Source organism: Gopherus evgoodei, chromosome 18, assembly GCF_007399415.2.
Source record: "Gopherus evgoodei ecotype Sinaloan lineage chromosome 18, rGopEvg1_v1.p, whole genome shotgun sequence".
Lineage (NCBI taxonomy): Eukaryota > Metazoa > Chordata > Testudines > Testudinidae > Gopherus > Gopherus evgoodei.
Genome location: NC_044339.1, coordinates 8281952 through 8309345, shown reverse-complemented (window position 1 = coordinate 8309345; position 27394 = coordinate 8281952). Strand labels below are relative to the sequence as shown.

Here is a 27394-nt window from a genome sequence, read left to right as displayed (position 1 = left end):
AAATGGAGTTAGCCAGCTCCTGAATAGAGTTGGTGCTGCACAGTTCATGACCAGCCCAATGGGAGGCAAGCACTTAGTGTCTCTGTTCCTCCTCTGTAAAATGTAGATAATACCGTTGCTCTACCACCGGGTGTTGAGGATAAATACATTGAACACTGAGACACTCCCATACTACAATAATGGGGACCAGATCAGAACCAGAGAGAATCTGATTGCTTGAGTGTGTTGGCTAGTACATTCTTACTCAACAAAATGAAGTGAGCCAGCCTTTAGTAAATCTGAAAATTTTGCCTTTAATCTGTACTTGAGCAATATACAAAAATCCATTCTCATAGTTCATGGCACATCTTTGCAATTTCTATTGCACTATGTAGTCAATTAAAAGAGACAGACATTTGGTTTGCCAGGGGCAGGAGCCCCACAGAATGCTCTGAAGTAGGAAGGAAAAGAAGATCCCTGCTCAGTTTCAACAGAATCCAAAGGAAATTAGGAACAGCTGGAACATTACTATAGATGCAAATACTACAGGTCATGTGACTTTTCTAATATTCAGGCACTGCAGATGAGGTAAAACCACTGGTAAGTCAACAGATGGACTGACTGCCCTCCAAGGAGGGTTAAGGTATCACCAGAAAGAAACTAGAATTAGTGCACAGCTAAAGACAGGGGACACCTCCCTGCCACTTGCACTCAAACCCAAGCCTGCTTTTGTTACCATGTGCAACCTCCAGCCAAGTGTTTATTACTTTCAGTGTAATTTAACTGCTATGGGGGGTATTTTCTCTTTACATTTACTGGAGGAAGGCAGTGAATCGGCAGCACTAAAGAACGATTGACCCCATGCTCAACCTGCACAGTTTGGCAATAACTGCTTGTCTACGCTTACAGTGCTGTGGCGCATAATGAAGATGCTGCCGATGGGGAAGCTCTCCTGTCAGCATAGGTACTCCACCTCCCCGAGAGGCAGTTGCTATGTTGATGGGAGAAGCTCATAGCACGGGCTACAGTGGGGACTAGGTCAGTGTAACTAATAGCTATACAGACATAGGCTTGGTTTACATTACCAAAGTCAGTGGAGCTATGCAAGTTTCCACCTGCTGAGCTAACCCTCTATCCAAATAGGTATATCACAAGCAGCCATAGTATAAGCTTCAGACAATGTTTGCTAAACGTCTCTTGAAGGACTCCAGAGATAATTAATATTCACTCAGTCCTGGCCTCCAAGTGCCCATGTTAATAGTATCTTTCTAGCAGGACTGAAACTTATTCATTTCACCTGGGCCACTAAACTACCATTTATCTGCATCCAGAGAGATCTAGAGTTGGAAGTCTCCATAAACCACTGCCTATCCTGAGCTATTTAAGTCCCCATCTAGCATTAAGCCCAATGACTTTTGTACAAAGTAGCCACCTTGATAAAACCAGAGGATTCTCAAGCAGCAGGCTTCTTGGATGGAGATGGTCTCTGCGATGTAGGCGGGCACTGACGTTAATGTATGATGGCAAGCGGAAAATCGCAGAGCTCATCACCCCAGTGCAAAGACACCCAGTGCCATGTGGCACAGCTGGCTCCATACCAAAGAGCTTGACAATAAAAGCTATAAGGGAATGAACCCAACTCATTCGCTGCTCATTTTCCTGCTGATCTTCTCCCTGTGAAGGCTATTCACAGTCTGCCACCTAGAGGACAACTGCCAAATCTCATTTAGCCAATAGGCACGAAAGCAAGGTCCTGGAGGAACAAAGAACAGGGAACTCATCTGCCAGAGATGTTCTAGATCTTAAAGGCAGGAGCATTTCCATCAGCCAGACCAGAGAGTCTATACCACAGAGGGCAGGAAAGTTTGGGACCCTCAGCTACTTCAGGTTGGATTTCTTGGCACAGCTTGCTGGAGTGAAGTTGAGTGCTTTCACAAAACAATCAGCCCAGTGCAAGAAGAGCTTTGTTTAATTCATTTACACTTGCAAATGAAAGCATTTTCTATTGCATATTCAGTTTCAGGAACCATAGTTAAATATTTGAATGTATGATCACTCTTCCCACTGCCACTAAAAATCTGGCAGCTCTGCATGAAAAAGCCAGCCCAATGAATCTCTTCAAGAACAAGGTTGGACTTTACAGGGTCAGTGATGGAAGCAGCTCCTGTGCTTACGGTAGAAGCAACCTTCATCTAGTAGCCATATTTTCTTTCAGAACAACTCTCTCCCTACCCCTCATCCAGAGCTGGATGGACAAACAACCCTCTAATCAGCTCTGACTCAAGAAAAAGCTACATGATTCACAAAGAATATCAAGACTCCAAATCCTAGTTATACAGCTGACAGACCAGCATTGTCACTTCAGCTCAGATGTTTGCCTAGCCACTCACAGGGAGGAGAGACTGCTTCTGTATCAAAACATACTGGAGCTAAGCAAGGAGGCAACCCTGTAGTGACCTGTAGATACAACCTTGCTAAGGCATTTTCCCCACTGCTGTAAATACCTTTTATTTACTGCTGGTTAAGTGACGTGCCCTTTGTCAGTTTCACTGCTTTAGCCTTTCTCCCCACTCCCTCTCCCCCCCAGCCCCCCAGGCCCCCATGTCACTAGCAATCAGAGCAACAAAGCACAAAGTTGCTAGGTGTTCATAACCACTTCTGGAGTCTGTGCAGCCCATAGCTGGGTGCAATAATGACTTCCAAAACCTGGACTGACCTGCCAGTAACATACCTCCTGACCAGTTAAATGCAGCGTGACATCCCTCTAAGCAAAAAGGCTGCTCTTCATTATCTTCACTACCACCAAGCAGCTTTTTAAACTCCAAAGGTCAGTTCACAGTTCTACTTTTCTCCTACAACCATTAATATTGCTAGCATACCAAACAGAGCACCATTTCTTCTAGTGCTTCACATTTTACTGATATACAGTAAGAGGAAACCAAGAACCATTAACTAAGACTTTGGCAATTAAGCGAAAAGGACATTTGTATGTTTCATGTCTACACATGTTCTAGCACCAAAGTAGGATGATTAAGACATCTAGGATCACTTTTCCAAGCTCATCTCACTCAAACATTCTGCTTAGACTTTATTCTGAGTAAGAGTTTCCCCTCCCCCCAATCCTTCACACTTTTTAAAGCTTGACGCAGGTCCAAACACTTGAGTGATGTCCAATGCTTCACACCATCAAATTAAGAACTATGGAATTTGGCCCTAGTTTAGGCCAGGTTCCTAATCTTTGTGGAAAGCAGCAAAGGGTTCAGACTCTACTTACTCAGGAGCAAGGTGGAGGATGGTCCAAACACCAGCACATCTTTGTTGCTATACAATAGAAATCTTTCACCTGCTTATGGTAAAAGATTATCTTATTAAACCTCACCAGATTGGGTGAATCCACCCGGCAACCTCAGGAATACATTGGCGTTTCCCTATTATTATTGGAGCAGCATTGTCAGAAGGGAAACTCAGTTGCCAGCAGATCAGAGCATTACAGACTTAACAGTTCACCTGCTCTGTGCAAAAAAAACAAGCATAGACTCAACCATCCCCATCCCTGCATATACCTATCTCCTCTAACAATTAGCAGCATTTAGCATATGTCTTAGTGCAACAAAAGCAAGAGCAGCTTTATCTGGACTATAACTTGCTATCAAGTTACAAGTGAGGAGGGAAAGGAATCTAACATGTCTGGTACAGCATTTGGCTGATCAGCTTTGAAAGGGATTTGGGAATTTTGTCCTAATCTATTTTAATAGAGAAAGAAGAGTTCCTGAGTTGGGAGCATTTACAATGTTCCTGCACAGTAATTTAAAATAAGCTCTTCCATGCTTGAGCTTAGCGAAATGTAGTCAGAGTTAACTTAAGTAATATTGTGACGTCTACAAGCAAAATTCACACAAGGTGCGTGAGGTAATGGATCAAGGTTGAATAGACTCTGTCTCAGGAATAGTAAAAACAAGTGTTGACGTTTTCACTTTGCTTAACCTTGATTGCCCATCCCTCACAAGCTTGGCTGATGTTCTTTAGTGTTACTGAAGAGTTGTTCTTCCCACAGCTGGAGAACCAAAGACAACTTAGCATATGCTAAGAGAACCCCATAGAACCATTGTTTAAAAATAGAGGGGTGCTGAGGAATCTGCTTTGAAGATGGCTGTGTCTGAAAGCTCAGTGCCCTTCCTGATCAGTCTTATTTGCCATTCGCCTATTCCGTGAAAGAACACACAATACACCAGTCATATGTTCAGAGCTGCAAGGGTCTTCACTAGGGTGACCTGTGTATCCGAGTCTGTCTCGCTCCTGTTGTTATCAGCATTATTACTCCTATTGGCCAGGACTTTCTGCCGGTGCCTTTCTTCTTGCCGCTTCTTCTTCTCTAGCCGCTGCTGCTCCTTCCTTTGTTTATTGGATACCTTAAAAGGAAGAGTCCAACAGTAAATACACCTTCAAACACCCTTAGGTAGGGCCCTACCAAATTCACGGTCATAGGATTTTTAAAGTCATAAATTTCATGATTTCAGCTATTTAAATCTGAAATCTCACGATGTTGTAACTGCAGGGGTCCTGACCCAAAAAGGAGTGGGGGGGGCGGAGGTGTCACAAGGTTATTGTAGGGAGGGTTGTGGTACTATTACCCTTACTTCTGCGCTGCTGGTGGTGGTGGTGCTGCCTTCAGAGCTGGGCAGCCAGACAGCGGCGGCTGCTGGGAGCCCAGCTCTGAAAGCAGAGCTGCCACCAGCAGCGCAGAAGTAAGGATTGCGTGGTATGGTATTGCGGCTGCTGATTGAGGGCCCAGCTCTGCAGGCAGCAGTAAGGTGGCAATACCATAGCAGGCCATTCTTTCTTCTGCGCTGCTGCTGGCGGTGGCTCTGCCTTCAGAGCTGGGCTCCCAGCCAACAGCCACCGCTCTCTGGCCGCCCAGCTCTGAAGGTGGTGAAGAAGTAAGGGTGGCAATACTACAACCCCCTTAAAATAACCTTGTGACCCCACCTGCAACTCTCTTTGGATCAGGACTCCCAATTTGAGAAACTCTGGTCTCCCCTGTGAAATTTGTATAGCGTAAGGTAAAAGCACACAAAAGACCAGACTTCATGGACGGAGACCAGATTTCATGGTCCATGACACTTTTTTCATGGCCGTGAATTTGGTAGGGCTCTACCCATAGGCCCTGCTCAACAGGCAAAGGAATATGCTGTGTTCTATAGCAAAGGGAGGCAAACAGGATGATATTAAAGCACAAGGCTACAAAGCAGAGGCCTGAATGTACCCACACAGCCCCTCTCCCAGGATTTGAACATCTTCTTGGTTGAGAAATCAGAGGCCACATGATAGTGTAACAATCTTGTTCCCCATTGTCAGAAGCGCATGGTCTGACACAGATCAGATCCTAGCAGTACAGCTAGCAAATTCAGAGAGTGCAGTTCTTGCAGCAATACAGCAAGTTTGTATACATGGGCAAAATGTATATTAATTCCAGGATTAAACCTTAATCAAGGAGTTCACCAGAATGTCAGAGTTCCACTGAACCTACAGCTGACCTGCTCCCAGCCCTCCTGATGGATACCTTTGGGAAATGTTTTTTGTTGGTTTGATTCTCTTCATCTGGACTAGCCTGTGTCTTGTTGTTTTCTGTTCCATCCTGATGCAATCCCTGATTTCCAAAGATTCTGGTGCCACTTCCATTCTCCTCCCACAAGGCTGAGCTCTGTGACTTCTGACTTTTGGCCTGGGTCTCATATTCCTCTTCAGAATCTATTAAAGGAAGAGATTTCACTCAGACACTGAAACAATCCATCTCTTGGTTACAGAACGTCACTGGGTTCCTAATGGGCTTTCTACAATGTTTTAATTTGGGGGGGGGGGGGGATGGTGGCATATGCTGCTTAAACTACTTAGCTAGTTATGGGGCTGCTCATGGTAACTAGTTTATGGAGCCCACAGATTTTTTTTGACCCCTCAAATTTCACAGCCATTGCAAAGTTCAGAAGAGGACCATATGTACAAGAATGTACTTGATCCTTGTTGCCTTTCAGTAGCAGGCTTTTATTAACTTTGTGAGGAAGATCTCCTCAGGACCTAAATGTCCCAGGTGAAGGGACACCAGAGGCCTGAATGCAATAGCAGGTTTAGAATCAATTAGTAAGCACTGAAAATCCATTTATTTGAGGGACTGAATGGCATCAGTAATCTGAAGTGGAGCCTGTAAATGTTATACCATCAGCACAAACCCAGCGCAGGTCGGTTGGGGCTAGTTGCTCGCTGTCCTGGATGAAATCAGTTGGTGGGCTCACTCGAGTTCCTGGCATAGTCACTGAAACCAGCTTCATAGCTGGAACCACACTGGAAGCCTCAGCTGAGACACCAAGTACTGATCGGAGTAGAAGTTTAACCTTATCCCCTCACAGGTGGTCCTGTTATGCTAGGGCTGAGGCACCCTGGTGGGACATCTGAGGAGAAGGTTGCTTTGCTACTGCCAGTGCTATTCCTGTCATGTGGTTAAGGAGAGCACCTCTGTCTTCAGTGCCCTCCTGCCAGCATTTTTCAGAAACACAAGAGTTTTGGTTTTGTTTTTTAAATCCTCCATTTACTTACAGATTCTTTTCACTTCATTCACTTGGAGAACAGCAAATATTGCAGAATCAATATCATAGTTCTTCACTTCCAGAATCTGAATGATTAAATCAACATCCTAGCCACAAACAGAGATGTTAATACGTGGGATAGATTTGAACCCCTCAGATTTGTTAAACAATTATCTATACATTCTAGCTAAAAGCAAATCTTGTTTGGGAAATTCTTATAAGCTTCCACATTTCTGCTTTTCAGTAGGGCACAGTGACAAATCTGATTTAAACTCAGCAGCCGAATCCAAAAAACTCAGTTGACTGCACAGTCATGCACACAAGTGCTGATGTGCTAAGGTATAGCCCACATAATCTAAGTACTTCAGAGTACTAGAGAGTCCCTGCTCTATGTCTGTATGTCCCCGAGCACTATGGAGCCCAATTCTTGGTCGGCCCCTAGGAACTACTATAATACAGATGACAATCTACAGGGACAGTGCAGCTGCTGATTACAGCTGTTTAACAATGATGGCCAAAGTGACTAGGGATTTTGGATGCCCACCTTATGATACCTTAAAGGGCCTGAATTTCAGAGAATGGATGCTCAGCGCTTTCTGAAAATCTGGCACCTTTGAGGGGCCTCAAGCTAGACATGCCAAAAAAAAAAAAAAAAAAATCTAGTCATTCCTGAAATACAGGTACATTAGCTACAGATGAAGTGTATTATGAAGCATATTCCTTGAAAGCCCTGACCAATGACTTGCAGCTCTGGTGCTGAAACTGCTCAGCAGCATCAGCCCATGAACCATTTGCAGGTCAACTTTCATGTAATAAGAGGTGCCCTTCATTGTGTGCATCACTCCAAAATGAAGACTAGACTAAATACTGACCGAACACCCAGTTGCATTACAGACTTTTTGTACAGCATCTTCCACTTCATTCTCTAACTCCTCTTCAGATTCGTCCTTCTGTGGTTTGATCTTCTCCCTCTTATTGGATTTATTTTTACACAGCATCTGCAGTGACAAGGAAACCATGAAAACTATCAGCCCAGGTCAAATCAGAGTCCCATAGCATATGAAGAGACTTGTCATTTCAAGACATGACAAAGGAAACCTAGTGCTGACCATTGAACTTGGCTAGAGAATTAAATACCTTTGCCTGGGATGTCCTTTATTTAAAAAAAAAAGACCTCAAATTGGATAATTTTCCATTGTCATTTCCACCGTTGCCTGAGTCTTGCATTATATGGTGAAAACTTCTGATGCTATAGGATTATGTATAGCAAGCAGACTTCATAAAAGTAAATGTCAAGTACTGAACCTCATTTAGATGGTGCATGTTGTACAACTGCATGCACCGTGATTCCAGGACAGCTCATTCTAACCCTCCATAGTTAATGAGGGACAGTGATGGCTCTAGAGTGAGGCTGTTTCATCTTCAAGTCCCTCCTTGGTTTTTTTACATGTTTACAAGGTTCAAGGACATTTGGGCCCTCAGCACTGATCAGAGCCAGGACTAGAATTCAGAAGTTCCTGGATCCCAGTCCTGTAAATGTAGAAACTTTCTCCAACAGCCTGCTAAGTGGACATCACCAACTATAATGACCGAGGGATATTTTTTGTATCCCCAATGCTCAACACAACACAGTCAATGAGAGGGTGCCGCATTCATGCGCGCACACACCATCCATGACAATCATTTTTGACATATTCAGTCAAATCGAGCTGGCAGAAACTGGAGACCCAGACTCTGGTTTGACGCCCACACCAGACCAGAGGAGCTCGTTCTGTCATCACTGACCTCTGTTTGAAGATGTGCGGGAGCTTCAGAGTTGTCATTTATTCTCCGCACGCTATCGTAGTGCTCTCCATACCGATAGGCAATGTGCAGTTCCCTGGCATTGCTTTTATCCGTGCCTCGAATCTGAGGAAGATGGAGAGATTCCCAAAAAGGCCTTGGAATTGAATCAACTTTGCATTCTGAAGAGCATCTGATTTTATTTATTTGTTTTCAAGCAGTGCTTAAGACTAATACAAAACATTGACCTAGGAAACTATCTAGATAGCTAAGACCTTTAACTAAGGAACATTTAGCCAGTAGTCCAGAGGTACCTAAAATAATATCCATAATAAGCAAGCTATAGTGATAGGAAGCCACATCAGCTGGTTGATTCTTATGCCTTTAGAAATGCAGCGCTGGTCAATTTACTCTCTTTAATACTAGAGCAGGCCTGGAAAACATTAAAGAAAATGAAAGTTTTCATTTGTGCCAGTCAAAGTTTAGCAATATCTGTAGAAAACACATCTAGCCTGGGAATTAGCTGCATCTAGGGATGTAACAGCTGCTAGAATAACTCCAGCTCTAAGTATAGGTAGGCACCCAGATAGTTTAAGTTACTTAAACTTTTATGTAAAAGATGTTTAAGATCCCAGCTCTGAAATGGAATGCAGAGAATTAGATGTATTTTCATAACCGAATATTTGTAAGTCAGCTCCTCCTTTACTTACCTGCCAAACCAGATGACCAGTACCCAAAGCAGCACAAAGAATGCTCACCCCTCCATGTTTCTGAAAGCAACTAAGAGCATTTTCCTGCTCTTCTTTAGACTACATCTGTAGGAGAAGTATATGTCTGTCCTGTTAAGGATTTGAGATCTCAAACAAGTGTCCTCCATTTCTCTCTTTTAACAACTGTTCACCTTCAAGTCACCAATTCAACAACTTTTCATTTACCTCCCCATTCTCATTCCATTATTTTTAAGTTGGTCAACATGCTGGAAGGCAACAAGATATTTTAAGCTTCACTAGCTTTACATCTACTTTGTAAGTCTCTTTTGAAGAAGGGTCAATGGCTACAGATCCTGCAGTTCCAAGAGGGCATCCTGATAGGAAAACATGGACAAACAAAAGGGAAGCTTCCTGCTGACGCACTGGGGCTGTAAATACAGTTTTGCTACAGCAAATGTGACAATATGCAAAAAGTAATCAAAACTCACTTTTATTCAGGAAAGAGTTAGGGTGCTAATTTGTACTGGAAATAGACCTTGTTAATGAGAGTACCTTAAACCAAAGGAAAATGGCAAAGACATCATTAGGCACAAAGCAAACCCTGTAACTCCATGTGTAAAAGGCATCTCAAAAAGCATTTTTTCCAAATAAACCAAGGGGGCTGATCCAAATCCCAATGGTGTCAATGGAAAGATGTCCAGTGACTTCACTAGGCTTTGGAGCAGGCCAAAAACGATTGACAAATAGAGTGGGAGGCGCTGAACAGTTGCTCAACCAGGATTTTTTCAGGTTGGCTGCTTTGTGCTTAAGGTGGCTCTCTTACAAGTCAACCCCCATCTGGTTCTATTGCTGAGACCAAGGACTCAAGTGAAGCATGGAAAATAAACTCCCCTAAAAGACAGTCTGTCTGAGGCACAATGGCAGTTGTAGGGAGAGAGCTACACAGCTGCCCAAAAATACTTGTTCTGTGGTAGGGGAATTCTATCACTGGGGCTGTCAACTAGCACCTTTCCTCAGCACTACATTCACCCACACAAGACAAGAAATCTCATCACAAGCCCTATAATAAGGGCACTGAAAGTGGTCCATGGCCGAGGGAACACTCAGGCAGTAATTGTCGAGGTGATGCATGACGTACCGATAAGAGTGAGCACATCAACTTGCACATCCATTTCAAAACAATAACTTGAGTAACATATCCAAGAACTCCTACATAGTGGTTGCCTCTACATGCGCTGAGAAACCAAGTACAGTAGAACCTCAGAGTTACAAACACCTTGGGAACGGAGGTGGTTCATAACTCTGAAATGTTCATAACTCCGAACAAAACATAGTTCAGTTGTAAACTTTTTTGAAAGAACATTGACTTAACACAGCTTTGAAACTTTATTATGGAGAAGAACAATACTTTCCTATTGTTTTTAGTAGTTTACACTTAACACAGCATTGTACTGTATTTGTTTGTTTATTTGGTCTCTGCTGCCGCCTGATTGTGTACTTCTGGTTCCAAATGAGGGGCGTGGTTGACTGGTCAGTTCATAACTCTGAGGTTCTACCATAGCTGAGCATTATGCTTGCTGGATTCGTAACTAGCTAATTTAGCATAGTAGAAGAATGCTTTTTCTTAAGTAGCTAACTCACACGTTCTAAACTTATGTAGGGTCATCTAAACTCTAAATACACTTTTCTGGTTCTGAAATCCATTCAACGGTTACTTTACAGTATGCTGAAGTGCACTTAAAATGCCAGCTAGACCTTCCAATTGGTAACTGCTCTGGCTCCACAGCAGACCTAATCTATGCATTTTGTTGTACTATTTGTAAAGGAAGGCTACTCCTTTACATCCACCTCACTAAAGCACAGACACACAGATGAATGATCCAGGACTGAAGGAGCTCATTCACATGCTGCTCCTCTGAATACAGAGGGGGAAGGTTCAGTATGGATTCATTCTTCTGTCATCTCAGACTTTGCCAACCTCCCAAGGGAAATGGTTAACAGATATGCTTGCTGTTGTATTACAGAGGATTGAGGCAAGCTAACAACAAGCTCTCTCAAACATCTCAGTCCCTGCATAGTCCATGTTCCTATACTGGTGACATTTACCTGAATGTCACTCAAAATACCACTGGCAACCATGGCAAGTGCAAACAGGCAGTACATGGTACATCCTAACAATTCATTGATTTCAGTAAAACAGCAATGTAAAGCAGCAGTAGCTTTCAAGCAGTTTAGCAGTAATTAAATAGGACACATCTTAGGAAATACATAGAGAATTCAAACAGGGGATCAACCCAACTGATTTCTGCACATCCCAGAAGTTCTACATCCATGTAGCTAAACCAGTACTGCTTTGGCCAATGCTAATTTGGCCTGCAGAGTTACTGCAAGAAGTTTACAGTTCTATCCACTCTGTCACCCACAAAAGCACTAACTCAGTCTGCACGTCCCCAAAACACCAACTGATGGACACTTTCCACACAACAGGCATCCAAGGGCCCCGCCACAACACCGACTTTTACATTCAGTTGACAGCCTTACCACACTTATTTTTAACTCCTAACACATCAGCACCAAGAACCTTCCCCAACCTTAACTCAATCTAATATCAAAACAGTCATTCTACACATATGCCTGATCCTCAGGTGATGCAAGTCTCACCTCAATGGAGAGGTCAGTTTACACAAGACAATCTGGCCTGATATGCTTAAGTTTCAGATGTTCAATAGCTGTTTATTGGCCTAAATTATAGTGTCTTATCCCCCTCCTCCTTGCTTACATTTTGGGAGAAATTTTGCAAGGGGGAGGGGGAGCAAAGAGGCACTCAGCATCATACCAAAACCTAGCCAAGAGTAATTAAAACAAACACACACAAAATCAGCAAATTTAACACCATCTTTGTCAGTCAGCAGGAAGCCAGCTCAAGGTAGGAAAGTTAAGTGTTGATTCTTACCTGCCACAGAGGGGCATTGAGCTGATGAATAACCACATTCATTTGATTGTTCCTTGCAAATGCCACAATAGCATCATTGCCAGCAAATGTACCAGGCTTCGCCAAACTGGCAACTTAAAAAAAAATTCAGAATGGTTACAGAAGAGGTTAGAGATTTGGATTTGACACCTACAGAAACACTGGTGGCTAAAGAGAACCACACCTCAGCAACAAGCCTGACAGACACATGTGATTATTCATGTTAGAATTTGTACATAAAGATTAGGAGGGTCTTTAATCACCATAGAAAATGCTCCCCTCACATATGTGAGGTTGTCAGCTCAGCAGTAACTCAGAAAGCAGCATGCCATGTACTGAATCACTAAAGCCACTTCCTGTATCACCTGTGTGTTACTTAGGGGTTTCTCCAGGCTCTGTTTTTGCTCTTATCTAGGAGTTAGCATTTATATAATGTTATGGGGCAAGGCTTCCATTTAATCTGAAGTCCTACTAAAACTAAGCACCTCAGGGTGAGATTTTTCAAAGGAACCCAAAATGTTGGAAGGACACTCATTTACTGAAATTCAATGGGAGTCAGGCACCTAACTTACTCACAGTCAGTCTACATTGCAATTCTCAACTCAGGTAGATGTACATGTGCTAGCTCTGATCAAGCAAGCACATTAAAAACAGCAGTGTGGCCACAAGAGCATAGGCAGCGGCTTGGGCTAGCTGCCTGAGTTCAACCCAGTCCAAGATCCTAGGTACATATGTGGGCAGCTAGCCTAAGCCACCACCCACGCCACTGCAGCCACATGTACATCTGCCCAACCTGGGAATTACACCTCAGTGCAACAGTGTATATTTACCCTTAGGCTTATTTACTTTCTCCAAACTGCTCCTATATTTGGACACATACCAAGAGCAGTTAGCAGCTCGTGTTCCTGGCCTCCCGCCTTCCCCTAAAGCTTTGTTGGTGGAAAACTCTTGAGTATCTACAAATTGCATCTGAAGAATGAATAGCTACTGTAAGGTAGTTTTGGGCTGGCGAAATGGAAGGGCGAGAGGTCTGGCTAGGGCATTAATTACACAATAACTCCTGCCAGCATCCCACAGTTTCCATACCATGTCTCTCAAAGGGAACATCATCCTCAACAAAAGGTTCAAAATCCTCCCTCTGCTTTATCATGTAATCCACTGTTTCCTGGCGGTATTTGAGATGGTTTCTGGAGTGCCCCTCAAGCTGGTCACCAAGGGCCCGGAACAAACAGTTGCTGTAGAAAGACAACACTTCAAATAAGTCTCTCTGACATGTATTTAATATTGGTGATTAATGCTGAAGTCTGTGATTTACAGATAGGAACAGTGCAGTCAGGGCAGCAGGAAAATAAGCTTCCTTGCACGTCAGGCCTGTAATGAGATGCTCACTTACTACTCAGCATCTCTGCTGCAACTGAAAGTGTTTACCTACTAGTAGCAATAGTGTACGGCTTTTAGTGTAATAGACACCCACCCACTAAGAACAAGATAGAAAACCATTGACTAGTCTCTCACTGGCCAATAACTGTCCTTGAAATCTAGGGGATTTGGGCACCTAATTCCTTTAAATTGCTTCAAAAATCCCAGCCAAGACAAAGGATGGGATGCTACAAAGAGCAAGTTATTGAATAGTGACACTTTCCACACAGTCAACTATTCTGTTAATCCTTCGGGGAAGGGGTGACTACCGCATTAAGAGATAACGATAGGTATATTTTAAAGAATTGGAATGTTCTCTAATATGATAATCTCTTTAAGGTGTTGGGTCACTCAACCTGCCCCCCTCAATCAAGTACATATTGTTATATATGCTAAAGACACAATGTATGTATAAATTATAAAAACTGAACTATTTATCAGGCTAAAACGCATTCAACTGCTATTCAAAATACAGGTAGCAGGACTGATAGAAACATACCAGAGATTACAAAAGCCAATGAGACACCTAACAGGCACAGGCCAATATAAAATATGAGGGTCAGTCCACTACTGAGAACCTAATCTCCACCTCTGGAACAGAAAAGGAGGCTGAGATTCCCACCACTGTGATGTCCTGGGACCCTGGTTCAGGGGCCTCCATCTTCCAGAGCTGCCTCTAGCCCAGGGGTCAGCAACCTTTCAGCAGTGGTGTGCCGAGTCTTCATTTATTCACTCTAATTTAAGGTTTTGCGTGCCAGTAATACATTTTAACTTTTTTAGAAGGTCTCTTTCTATAAGTCTATAATATATAACTAAACTATTGTTGTATGTAAAGTAAATAAGGTTTTTAAAATGCTTAAGAAACTTAATTTAAAATTAAATTAAAATGCAGAGCTCCTGGAAAGGTGGCCAGGACCTGGGCAGCGTGAGTGCCACTGAAAATCTGCTCATGGGCTGCCTTTGGCACAAGTGCCATAGGTTGCCTATCTCTGCTCTAGCCAATAACAGCCTGATAAATGTGAAGGCTGCCCTCCCTAGACAAAGGACTCCTATGGATAATAGAAAGAAGGGACATTCCCCCAACCTCTACCCCAGTGCTTCTGATTTTTGGGGTGTCTCCACACCTGTACCCCTGCCTCAGCTTGGATTTTTGCAGGTCTCCCTCCTTTGATTCAACTCCATTACTGTAGAGTGAAACTGGCAAGATTTTTGCCAGTTTCACAGCTACAACAGTGTCTTGTCCTATTATAATCAAGGGGATAGAATGTGACCAGTTAGTTCTACAAGCAGCCTACACGCACCCTCCCTCAATCCTCTATACATGCTGTATTAACCCTTCCTACAAGGGGGCTGCAGAATCGACGCAAGTCCAAGTACTTTTCAGCGTTGTTTGTGGAGAGCCCGTGAACCACGAGCTCCACGCTGAGGCACGAGTGCCTGGGGAAGAAGTGCGTGCCAAGGGGCTGGGAGCCTGGATCAGGGAAGCCAGAGGAGCTGGACGGGTGGGCCAGGCTGCCCAGGGACAGGGGAGTGGTTTGGGGGCTGGGCGCTGGGTCAAGGGGCAGGCTGCGTGGTGCACAGGAGTGTGCCCAGCGCGGGGGGCGGGGCTGGGTGCCCGGCAGGGCAGGGGGCGTGGCACGCGAGAGAGGGAGGGGGGCGCAGTGCTGGAGGGGGCCCGGCAGGGGGCGTGGCCTCGCCTCCGCGCGCTCACCCGTCGCCCGGCACCTCGCGCAGCTTGAGGCCCAGCGCCTGCAGCTGGTTGCCGAAGCTAACGAACTCCTGGGCCGCGGCACCGCCGCCGTCCTCCTCCGCGGGGGCCCGGTTCCTGCGCTCCTTGGCCAGCGCCCGGCGGGCCGCCCGCTCGTCCCGCTTCCGCTCCAGCTCCGCCTTCTTGCCCCCGCCACCGGCCCGCGCCTTGGCCGCCTGCCTGCGGGACATGACCCGGCTACTGCCCCAAGCCCCCAACGCTACCTGCCCCGCTACGCCGGCCGCTGTGCGTACTGCGCCTGCGCCGGAACTCCGCCGCCCTGGCCGGCTTCTTTCCGCCGCTGTCACGTGACTGCCTGTCTACCGGTAGGACCATAGAGAGTGCCCAAGAGGGGCCAGAGCGGCTCTTACCCAACTTTGGTCAGTGGGGTCCGCCATCTTGAAGGCTGACCTGAAGGCTGAGTTTGGGTGAAGGGGAGAGGTTGAGCCCAGTGCAGGGGGGGGGAACTAGGGAAAGGGAGGATTAGCCTCAGAGATCAAGGGGCGCCTCCTTGGGGGTAGGAGGTGGAGAAACTGGGCCTGGGGGAGTGTGGGGAGAGGAGGGCTGAACTTGGGAAAGGAGGAAAGGAAATGTGAGCCTGGTTGGGGGAGAAGGGGAGTGGAAGGATGAAATTGTTCAGAGAGGAAGGAGTGAGGGGATGCTGAGCCTGGTTGGGGCAGGGGTGGGAAAGAGAATGAGAGGCAAAATCATTCAATATAATTATTCCTTACTTCTTTAACTTCTTGAAGGAAATAATTTCAAATCCACTCTCTTCTTTCACTCAGTCACTACTGGGCCTCTTTTCACAGGAGTCCATCTGCCTGGCTAGACTGTAGATAAAGACTCTTGATGCAAGCCTCTGTCCACTGCACCTCCCTTTGCTGCTCTAGATATCCATAGTTGCCACCTGCTTTGATACCTTTCCTCAGGTGGGTGTTGGAGTTCTTCCCCTCCTGATCTCCTTTTGCAGTTATGATCATATAGAATGAACCACTTTGCAGACCAGGCTATCAGCCTCTATTTCATCCCTAAAATATTGCCACAAAGCATAGCTTGATAGAATAACAGATTCATGAAATCCATATGAGAGAGAGATTTGAATGCAAACTGTCCATGAGATGGCAGCAGAATAACACAGTTTGTGGTGTGATCCCATGATATAGGGATGTTAAGAGTTAGATCCAGGGTGTGAGATGAGAGTTGTGAATTAGCTGAGTTGGGATGGAGGTAAATACAAAGTCTCACATTAAGAATTTTATATCTGCCAATAAAATGCTGTTTATTGTCGTCATGTTCAGCAAGCGGCTTATTTCAGTGAGCTGTGAATCAGGCCCTTAATGCAGCATCAGCATTAGTTAATAACAATGGAACCCTGCATTTTAGGACCAGTTTTTTCAAGTAGCTATTTTACACCTGAACTCCCAAAACATGTCCACAAGTTGGGTAAATATGAAATTGTACCTTGAAAATCCCTTCTTATATGTTTTACAAATATTAACTAAACTTCACAGTACCCCCTAGGGCATGAGTATTTATTAAGCACACAGAGTTAGCATCATTTTGGTGGCATTTGTTTTGATATACATTACCCAGTCAACATTAAAAAAAATCTAGCTAGAACTCTCGTGCAATTTAGTATACACTCTGGATATTGCAACTAGAGTATGAGGCCATGGACTTGGAAACCTAACAGTCCAATTCAGTCCAATTTTCCTGTGTCCATGAGCCAGTTGGTATTAATGATTTTTTTTTTTTAGTTAGGTTATTTTTTTTTAATTTGCACAGCTGAGCCTGGGGATGCACAGCTGTGGCAGGGAAGCATCCTTCTTCCCTTTCCTAGCGAACATGCAGATATTCACTCTTGTATTTAGATATATAATATGGGCCAAAGGTGTTAACCTATTCACTGACCCACATAAAACAGTGTTAAACAAAATCCAGAGTTTGAGCTACAGAGACCTCAGCCTGCTTAATACAGTGGCGCAAACACTCTAAAATTCAGACCAAACACTAGGAATTTGTTGATTGAAACACACAAAAGGAAAAGAATCAAAACAAGGTAAAGAGCACTGATACTGACATTGATTGTGCGAAACAAACTTAAAACCTATCAAAGTCCTTTATAGTGGATATTTGTTGAAGTCTTATTCTGTCAGAGTCATTCTTGGTGCGGGAGAAAGGACTAATTCAGTTGTTCAATTCTCAATTGAAAATAATAGTCACTTTTTTGTGCCTTCAACAAAAAAGACAGACACAGAAGGGAGAGAAGCGATAGAATAGTGAAGATGGGAAAATATTGCTTTTGTGATGTTCTCAGGATACAAGGCAGTTGGTCAGTCATGGAGGGATGCTTTGGGCTGGCAGTCGGCACAACAGCTCTTAATTTAGACTTCGGCTCACCTCCCTGGTCAGGGACATCATCTTATTGGTCTGCTCAAGCCCCTCTCAATCACAGAGCCTTCTCAGGCTGGGTAGAGCTGGATGGGCCATCTTGTCTCACTATGCTGGTGTGATGCATTACAGCTGATTTCAGGATGAGGTGAAAACTTGAGAGAAAGAGAGAGAGAGGAAGTAGGAAAATGGGGGGCAGAAAGGAACACTTGAAGGAAGCAAGACAGAGAAGGATCTCACATGTATCACATGGGGGTCGTCACTGATGGGTGGGGATACTTGATCTTCATCACTCTAAGGTCTGGTGTCACGGCAACAACCCTTCCACCACAGCCATGCTGATGGTTAAAGTTCTTGTTGTGTTCTCCCCAAGAGTCTCTTAAAGGGCCCAGACAGGCAATGGGTGGAATAATCCATCCTGACTTTATTCTGTCCAGTAACTGGGCCTATTTTCCAATACTTCAGTTTGGTTCCTTGATTTCCAATCCTCTGCTCCTCTTGTTTACCAGTCGTCATCTTAACACAGTCCTCGAGTGGTATAATTTGGCCTCTTCTGTTTAAATCAATTCAGTATTTCTGTCTCCACCTTTTCTTAAACAGTTTTCTATAACAAATAATTGTGACAGTTCATGAACCTCTACTCATTTTTCAGCAGTTGAGTTTACAGTTAGGATAAATGTCTAGGCCCAGTTATCACAATATCAACAAACAGCCTCCTGTCCAACTAGTGAAGCCTACCCCTAAGAGTTTTTTGTTTTGTTATCAATTTCCATCCCACGCGCACACTTTGGAGGTCCCTGCTCTGAGCCAATGTCCTCCCAGCAAACAAACCTGCATTCTTGTGATCCCACCAACCTTTAGCTTCCATAGATCTGCTCCCCAGTCTACACTCCATATTAGCTGCTGACATCGTAGACCTCTCGTGACAAGCACTCTATTATTCTGTCCTTTTGTGAAGCCTTGCTGCTCCCCAATGTGCTATGTGGGTTACTGTTGTCTGCCTGGCCCCTCGGATGTCTTATTCCTCACAGGACCACAGAAACCTGTGATTAGCTCTGCAAGTGTTCCCCCTTCAGAGTGGCTCAAGAGGAGAGGTTCAGCAGCAAAAGTCCTTTGAGTAAAAGATGGGAGGCTGGGTTTTATTAACTCATGGTCGTTGTCCATTGTGATCCTTGCCTGAGAGATCATTCTTATAAGCCTTACCCATTCTCTAAAACTTCCTCCCAAAATTAGGAAGTGGGCCAGAAATACCAGAACAATGATTTTGTCTCTTGCCAGAATCCTAGAGGTCACAGAGAGTGGATTTCTCTGTTTCCCTAGAAAACTATAACTCCAGGAAGCGTTCTCAGCTAGAAAACTAGCTGTCTTTTCTGGAAGAGGGTTTGATAAAGAAAGCTTCCTGTAGTTTGACATCTAACTCTCCAGGGATCATCTTGAACTGCACCACAAAATTCAAACTACAGAGTACAGTATGTGAAAGCAGAGGCTTTTTATGGCATGTCTAGAGCTTTTATAATCCCTGTTAGGAACTGTGAGCGACAAAGGCATGATTTTTGATAGACAATTTACCTTATCTTGCTGTAACATTCTCAGTGGAGTTCCCCAGGCAGTATTGATGGCTGCTGTGCAGCCTTTAACGCTGTAGAAAAGGTCAAGGAGATGATAAAAACACAAGGACAAAGGAGGAGGCCAAGCCACAGCTCAGTCCCCAAGATTCTCCCGCTTAGGGGGCCAGAGAGAAACTTGCTACTTTTTTTTTCTATTTAGTTCCTGATGAATATTCATTTACATCACGCTCTCCAGATCCTCTTTTCTCTTTCTTGCTTACTTTCCTTTCTTTGTCTAATTCCCTCTCCTTCTCTTTGCACTCGTCTCCTTTGTTTCTGTCCCTTTAACCACACTTCCACCCCCCCCCCACAGATAATGCTCTACTTTGCCAGTCTCCATGGGCCTGATCTGAAATTCACTGAAGTCAAGAGGACTCCCATTGACTTCACTGGGCTTTGGATCCGGCCCCCAAAGGCTTCCTTCACTCTCCTCTCCCAGCTCTCTTCTAGAAGTGGGCAAAATTTTTCAGACAAAACTTTTCTTTTTTTTTCTTTTTTGGCAGATTTGGGACAACTAAAACATTTCACCAATTTGTGTTGAAATGAAAAAAAAATCAGAAATATCAAAAGAACCATGTCAACATTATCAAAATGAAACATTTTGGGGGGCTAGAGTCCCAAGGGAATTTGGCATCAATCACAAAAACACAGGAGATGGAGATGCTCCTGGTAACCTCTAACCTGGAGAGTAGGGTACTCACCAGGGACATGGGAGACGTGTAGAAGGACCCCCACCACCTTGTTTTCCTCCTTCTCTGGTTGTTGTGAATGTGGTCTCTTATTTCCTTTGCTTTTATTAAAAATACCCAAATCAAATGTTTTCTGATTTGATTCACTGAAAATCCTCCCCCCTCAAAAAAAATGGGTTGGGTTTGAACTGAATAATTTTGAACCAAACAATCAGTTATTCACACAGCTCTGTCCCCTTCTCTCTCTTCTTTCCATTCCTTTCTCTACCCCTTTTTGCTCATTCTACTTCAGGGATAAATGGCCATCAGGTTTGAGGGGGTTGATTTCTTTATGCTTTTCCTGGTTGGAAAAAAATATGGCCTCCGTTCTCATCTAATCAACAGAACTTCTGATCCTGTACTCTGGGTACTGACCCTGCACAGCAAGCTTTACTTTACAGGAAAGTATGATGGCATTCTGCAGAAATAGCCCCAATACAGTTTACATGATATCCGTGATATTGCAAGGTCTGGGGCTATTACTGTACAATAGTATGATGTAAGTGGTGAGTTCAGCTCCTGGTATGGTGCTTGAAAGTATGATCTTTTGGCCCACAGGAAAGACAAGATAATGGGCTGGTAGGGGTGCAGCATTTTGGGGTGATCCCAAAGTGTGTGGGTGGGTGGTGACGTGAAGTATGAAAGGCAGAGGGGACCCTCATCTGTTATGTTTACCATAGTGAATTAGAACGATCAGGGCTTCTTTCACTCTGTTGAGGGCAAACAGCACTCCCACTGCACTCCAACCATAAAATATCCTTCCCACCCTTGTCAGTGACAACTGGTTCAAAGACCATCTGGCCATCCAACTACCAGTGCAATTATGTGCTGTCCCTACATCAATAACTCTTGTTCAATTTATTTATCACCCCTGGACTCTGCACTGTATTTATTGCCCTGTTTTTTTATTAGAACTATGATGACCTTAGCAGGATTTCCCTGATATTTTCAGGACCGCTGCATTCCAGATGAATTGACAGCTGATTAATTTCTAGTTCCCTTTGTCTGGGAAGTTGATTGAAGTGACATTGTCTGATGGCCCCCTGCGAAATGCTCAGAATGGTAGAAAAGGACATTGAGGCAGAAAAAGTGAGTTGAGTCCCTTGGAATGAGCATTACAAATATGCTGCCTAAGCTCAGGCATGTATTCCTGCCCCCAAGCAGGACTGACGGGGCAAGCTAAGGTTGCCACTTGTAACTGGGTGTAAAACTGGGCCTAGCTCCCCCGTGTCAGCGAAAGTGAACCAAATCCAGCCAGTTAAAGGGGGCTGGGCTACACCCGTGCCTATAAAGGACTGCCAGGGGGCAGGAAATACTAGAAGTGGGAAGCTGCCAGGAACGAGGGAACCAGAAGCCCCTGCGAGGGGTGACCTTGAAGCCTGAGAGCAAAGGAGTGAGTTAAAAGCCTGGTTGCTGTTACTTTATTTGCCTTTGTAAAGAGAATAAACCATTTTAAAGAAGACAGGGCGTGGTAGCAAGTGTTTGGAAACTAGGAGAAAGCCCTGCAACACTGTGTGTCTGTGGATTTTCAGGTCTCGTCTAGCAAGTTGAATGAGTCTGATGGAGTGTGGCTTTATTTCTATGCTGAGCTCCATCATCAATACCCTCTTTTTCTTTGTCAGTGTAACAAATTCCTTGGCTTTTAAGGGTAACCTAAAGGTCCAGCCATAACAACAAACAAGACCTGGGACTGTCTGGGATCCAGTACATGGGGTGTCTCATGATAGCCTCAGTAACTCATGCCCTAGTTTCACCACTTCCATCTCTCCACCAGTAGGATCAAAGGGACGTGTCCCATGCTTTTGGGGGCTTTGTGAGATTATTATTATTTGGGATCCCACAAACCATCTCCAGTAGCCTAGGAGAAAGAAGAAAAGAATTGTGTGCACTCTCTTCTCATTTACTCTGCTGAAAATCAGGAGTAACTCCACTGAAGTCAGTGGAATTACACGAGTGTAAAATTGGTGTATGGGGAAAAGAGAATCCGTTCTAATGTCTGTCCGTCTGTAAATATCTCTATTTCCTCTTTTTTCCTGCATTGCTACATTGTAAGTTGCATTAAAAGTCTGAAGGTGACTTTATATTCGCTGAAGCTTGCTGCTTTATTCATATTTACTGTGGGTGACAGGCAACACATCAAGAGTCTCTGCATCTGAACTGACTTTACAAACTGACTTTTGATCAGCATTGCTAGGGTGGCAGATGGATGGTGCTTACATGCACCTGGTAGCCATTTTACACTAAGGCTGCTGCTTAAGACAGAAAATAAACTGTGGGGTATGTTGAGGAATCAGCACAACTGTTTACCCTCTTCACTCAAAAAAAGCATTTTTTTCAAAACATATCTGTTTCTAAGATCTGGGGAAGATGTTAGGTCGGAGGAAAGGTATGATCATTCTCCTATCCCAAAGTTAAAACAGTTGAAATGTATCATGAACAGTAGAAGCAGCTCAGGGGACTATCAATATGGCCGTACCAAATTCATGGTCCATTTTGGTCAATTTCACAGTCACAAGATTTTTAAAATAGTAAATTTCAGGATTTCAGCTATTTAAATCTGAAACTTCACAGTGTTGTAATTGTAGGGGTCCTGACCCAAAAATGGGTTGGGGGGGGTGTGCCCTTGGCCTGCAGCCATCACTCTCTGGGGCACCCAGCTCTGAAGGCAGCAGCACAGACATAAGAGTGGCATGGTATGGTGTTGCCACCCTTGCTTCTGCTGGCGGGGCACTGCCTTTGGAGCTGGCCTCTCCAGCCACCCAGCTCTGAAGGCAGCACAGAAGTAAGGGTGGCAATACTGTGACGCCCTACAATAACCTTGTGATTTCCCCCCCCCATGACCCCCTTTTGGGTTAGAACCCTCAGTTTGAGAAATGCTGGTTTCTCCCGTGAAATCTGTATAGTATAGGGTAAAAGTACACAAAAGACCAGATTTAACGGGGAAGAGCAGATTTCACGGTCCCTGATGTGTTTTTCACAGTTGTAATTTGGTAGGGCCCTAGTATTAATATTCTCTCATTGGACACCAGGCTTGTGAAGTTGTGAGCTTGGTTATGGTATTTGATGCCCCACAGCAATCCTGTCCATTGACTTCCCCTGCTTGCTATAAGGAAATCTCACGAGAAGAAACATGCCACAGAAATGCCTTTTTGTATGCAGATGAAGAGAGATGAAGACTAAGGATACCAAGTGATTACAAATGGTTAAAGAAACAGTAATAGTATTAAATATTTACTGTACCATAGTCCTATTCTCAGATAAGTGAGTGCAACTTTCAGGGAAGTCATTTGCAGTTGCACCCATGTAGCAAAGGGCATAACTTGGCCAAAAGTTCTTTCCAAATGTTGGGGCAGATCCTTCAAGCCCTCTGCAAAACAACTCCCATACACTGCACTGAGAGTTTCATGCATGGCAGCTTCTAGGATCAGGCCCATTAAATAGGTGGTTTTTAATCCCATTTAACAGATCTGAGAAGAGAGCTCAGGAGTGCTCTGGCTCCAGCTTCCTGGGCCTTACCCTACCATGCTGCCTCACTTAAGGCTATGTTGTGCTTTTAGGCATAGCCAGGGGCAAGGGTTAGCATGTAAATTGCATCACATGGGAGGCATTGCTCCCCTGAGAAGCAGTGCCTTTCTTGCTTACCCCTTGCTCCAGGCAGTTGTAATCTGATGCTGGCCTACATCAGCTGCAAATTATAATGTCCCCATGTTACCTCAAGTGTTCTGGTTGGTGTGTTGTAGAAGCCAAGACTCCACTCTTCACAGCCCAGTTTCTGCTGCCTAAGCAGGGGGTGAAAGGTGGGCTGCAAAGACAGGAACACGTGAGCATCTTCCTGTGCACCAGGACTCAATATGCATGTAGCCTTTGCAGGGGGTTGTGGGAGGTATAACCCAGTTTGAAGGACTTGCAGTTTGAAGGATTCCCAGGCTTCTTCTTCTAGAATGAACTAATTGGTATCCATGGGTATTAACGAATCACTAACAGACCACCTAGCTACCCATTATCATTGATTAGTTCGGGTAAAGATTACAGGAGAGGTGGCTTTTACCACCAATAAAGAAATGTGTACAGTATACAGGAACTGCAAAGCTTTAGAAATCAGAGGGAGTAGATAGTAAACCCATAGCATAGGGGCTAATTAATGACAATGAAAGAGCGCATGGCTTACTGTGTTTGTTTGGAGGGTGAGTAACTCTTCAGTCTCAGCCTCCAGGCCTCCTCTCCATCCACTTTTTTGGGGCTGGGTTTGTTTCAGACCTGAACTTGTCTGGGCTGCTGTTTCTAATCAGTCACCATTTCTGACTTGCATTTTCATTCCTCACCGCAAGCTCATCTGGAAGAGGTGTGGATTTAAAGCTGTTGTAGGTCCCACTGGGAGGATCACCTTAGTATATTCACAGACCCCGGTAGTGGCATGTGTTGGTTTTTCTGTAGCACTTGTCTGTCTGGGTTTCAGTATCCATTTCCCATCACACACAAGGGGGCTGGGTATTTGTTTAATGTGGCCCAGAAGATTGTTGTTCTGGTCTTTCCAACAATTGACTGAGACTGTTCAAATTCTAGGACCTGATTCTGGGGAACTGACAGTCTAAATGTGGGAGAGACACAGTGGGCATGGTAATATCTTTTATTGGACCAACTTATGTTGGTAAGAGAGACAAGCTTTCGAGTTTACACAGAGCTCTTCATCAAGTCTGGGAAACTATTAGTTAGTATTGTGTAAGCTTGAAAGCTCGCCTCTCTCCCCCACAGAAGTTAGTCCAATAACAGATATAACCTCACCCACCTTGTCTCTCTAATATCCTGGGACTGATACAGCTACAACAACACTACATTATTTTAATGTGTAACTTTAGAAGCACATGTAGAATCAGGCCCATCATTTTCACTTTTCCCTATACCTGCTCTTCTCCTGTGGAACTGCTCTGACTTAAATAGAGATTCTTCTGATTCTCGCTAGTGTAAGAGCAGTCTATCCACAAGACTGCACTACCTAATATCACTAATAATGCCATCAATCTGATAACACAATTTCTCCAACTCTGTCTCAGTCCAACATGGTGGCATTTGAGAACTAATTGAAATTGCTTTCAAAAAACCAAGTGCTGCTTTTAGGATTATAGTGGTTCTATTGCCATAGTCTGACCACCTTAGCAAGACTAGTGTGTCATTTCAATTTTATTAATGCCACAAGGTCTGCTTCTTGGAGAGGAATTACCCTGTGATGTTATCAGGCATTATAAAATATCTTAGCCGTTAAGTTACTGATTAACACAGATTCCCGCCTTATAAAAACATCATTGTTGTCATAGAGTACGAGGTGCTTGAAGCCAACTGTCACTATTCAAACACACAATAACAGGAATAAAACACTGTATAAAGAGAGCCACAGAATCAGCAAACACTTTAACTGAACAAAGCAAAACTGCACCAAGATCTCGCTCCATGGAGGGATCGGCTGACAAGCTACACATAGAAAATGAACCAAGTTCTCCTGGACCATCAGCTGCAGACATGGACAGACTGGGATGCACTAAAGAAGAAGCTGCAGACAATGATTGTCCAGGCTTCTCTTCACCAATAGCCACTGAACTGAACAATCCAGATGCTTCTAAACCACCAACTTCAGAAATGAGCTGTCCAAACTCAATTAAGCATCCAGTGACAGTAATGGACTCTCCAGACTCCTGTAAAGTATTAGTTTCAGAGATGGACCACCGATGTTCATCCAAAGCATCAATTGCAGATATGGACTGCCTAATCTGCTTCAACAGGTATAACATTTACAGGAGACCTAAGCTCCTGGCTTGCCAACATGCCTTCTGTGAAGTCTGCCTCAAGCTCATTCTTCAGAACGAGGACAATACCTGGATGATCATCTGCCCTCTATGCAGAAAATCCACTGTTGTGTTTGGAGGGCTTATCCGCACCCTTCTTGATAAAGAAGATATCGTAGGCCATTTGGAAAGCCCTTGTCCAAATGCTGAGATACCCCTCTCTCCTGAAGGGCTACATGGCACTGGTGGTACTCACTCCAGCCATGCCACTGTCTGTGAAAACCAGGACATTCCCAGTATCAATCAAACAGCTATCCAAAGACTTGTGTTGCTCTTGCTGCTCGTGGTGATCCTGATCATCCTCGTACTCCCATTTGTGTACACTGGACTGATTAAATGGATCCTCTGCCTTGTGCTTATGCTGGGGTTGATCATGTCTTTGGTGCTTTGCTGCAACCCTAACTTCAACTGCAGCTCTTTGGGGATTTCAGTTCCCTTCTTCCACAAGAAAGAGAGCCACATTGTATCCATTGCCTGAAAAGACTGATGTGTATTTTAGAGACAGCGGACTGGCATTATTTGCAAGTTGCCAAATGGGAAACAATGGCTGGTCATTACAATATAGATCTTTAGGAATCACTGTTCTTAGAATAAATTTAAAGCACATCCTTAAAGTATCCCGGTAAGAAGTAGTCACAACACACAATATTGTTTAATTTTATTATCTGACCTAGTGAAATATTTGTATTTAATATTTTTGATATGTGACATACAATTAGTAAGGATTTTCCTTGTTTAGGTTTGGTTTTGTTCTGGCGTATTGCATTTTGACTCATACTGCAGAATGTTTATTATATGAAATGCTTATCAGCTAGCTTCCAGGGAAGACCAGTATAACATCTGCCAGTGTGTTTGTAGATACCCTTCTTAGCTTGTGTATATTTGTTCTTGGTAGAGAGTCCTGGGATAAAGTTAAAAACCACCATAATGACAATGCTCTTGGTGGGCACATTGAGTCTGTTTTTTAAGTAGGGTTTCCGGTATGTAGAATTTCTCGATAGCCTTGATGGAGACACTCCTGTGTTCTTTACCAAGCAAATGGTTCCACTTACTTGAACAAAGACCACTAGCCTGAATCTGAATTTCTCACTATTCAGCCTTATGCCTGCCCACCTCTGCACTTGCCCTCTTCACATAAAGTCTAGAGTATGACATTGTACTCTGAGATGTGTGGTTCCTTGTGCAGGGATCAAAGAGAAGGAACTTGTTAATCATTAAAACACACCTTGTGGTATTTCTGTATGCAATGTGTCCATTAAAGTTTAATAACATTAATTGCTCTTTGACTTCTGTGTCTCATTATATTTCACACATAAATTAGCTGTCAGAACACTTCAGAGCTCTCTTCCTGAAAGGAACTGGAGCTGGTAAAGCACCTAAGAAATGTAGTGAAATAAGAATCAGCAATTAAAGCTGAGAGATTATGAGCTACCTCCATTGGTGCGGGGCAAACAGTAATTGAGTTGATATGAAGAAAAGACAGTATAACCCAACTAAAATAATTGGTCTGAATTAAACTGAGGGAACTAAAGTTTTCACTAACCAGTTATATTTTCGGGAAGACTTCCACTGATGTCAGTGGGCTTTGGATCAGGCCCCTGGTAACTATTAATATTTGTTAAGGTCAAAACACTAAGAAGGGAAA

General features: G+C 44.0%; 2 protein-coding genes across 5 annotated transcripts; one reads left to right on the top strand and one right to left on the bottom strand.

The window, feature by feature from the left end:
• Positions 1-273: 273 nt before the first annotated feature.
• On the bottom strand, positions 274-15403 carry OTUD3 (OTU deubiquitinase 3). Its single transcript, XM_030537439.1, has 8 exons — positions 15151-15403; positions 13107-13255; positions 12003-12115; positions 8343-8465; positions 7430-7555; positions 6568-6664; positions 5540-5727; positions 274-4388 (listed from the first exon to the last, which is right to left on the bottom strand). The coding sequence occupies exons 1-8, from the start codon at positions 15375-15377 to the stop codon at positions 4212-4214; spliced, it is 1200 nt and encodes a 399-aa protein (XP_030393299.1). The 5' UTR covers positions 15378-15403; the 3' UTR covers positions 274-4211.
• Positions 15404-15413: 10 nt separating this feature from the next.
• RNF186 (ring finger protein 186) lies at positions 15414-27024 on the top strand. Of its 4 annotated transcripts, none has more exons than XM_030537442.1 (3): positions 15414-15512; positions 15996-16115; positions 25225-27024. In XM_030537442.1, exon 3 carries the CDS (start codon positions 25358-25360, stop codon positions 26225-26227), a length of 870 nt encoding a protein of 289 aa, XP_030393302.1. In that variant the 5' UTR covers positions 15414-15512; positions 15996-16115; positions 25225-25357; the 3' UTR covers positions 26228-27024. The 4 variants fall into 4 exon arrangements, with proteins under 4 accessions (XP_030393302.1, XP_030393300.1, XP_030393303.1 ...); XM_030537440.1 differs by having other exon boundaries at positions 15972-16115; XM_030537443.1 differs by lacking the exon at positions 15996-16115.
• The last annotated feature ends 370 nt before the right edge of the window (positions 27025-27394 follow it).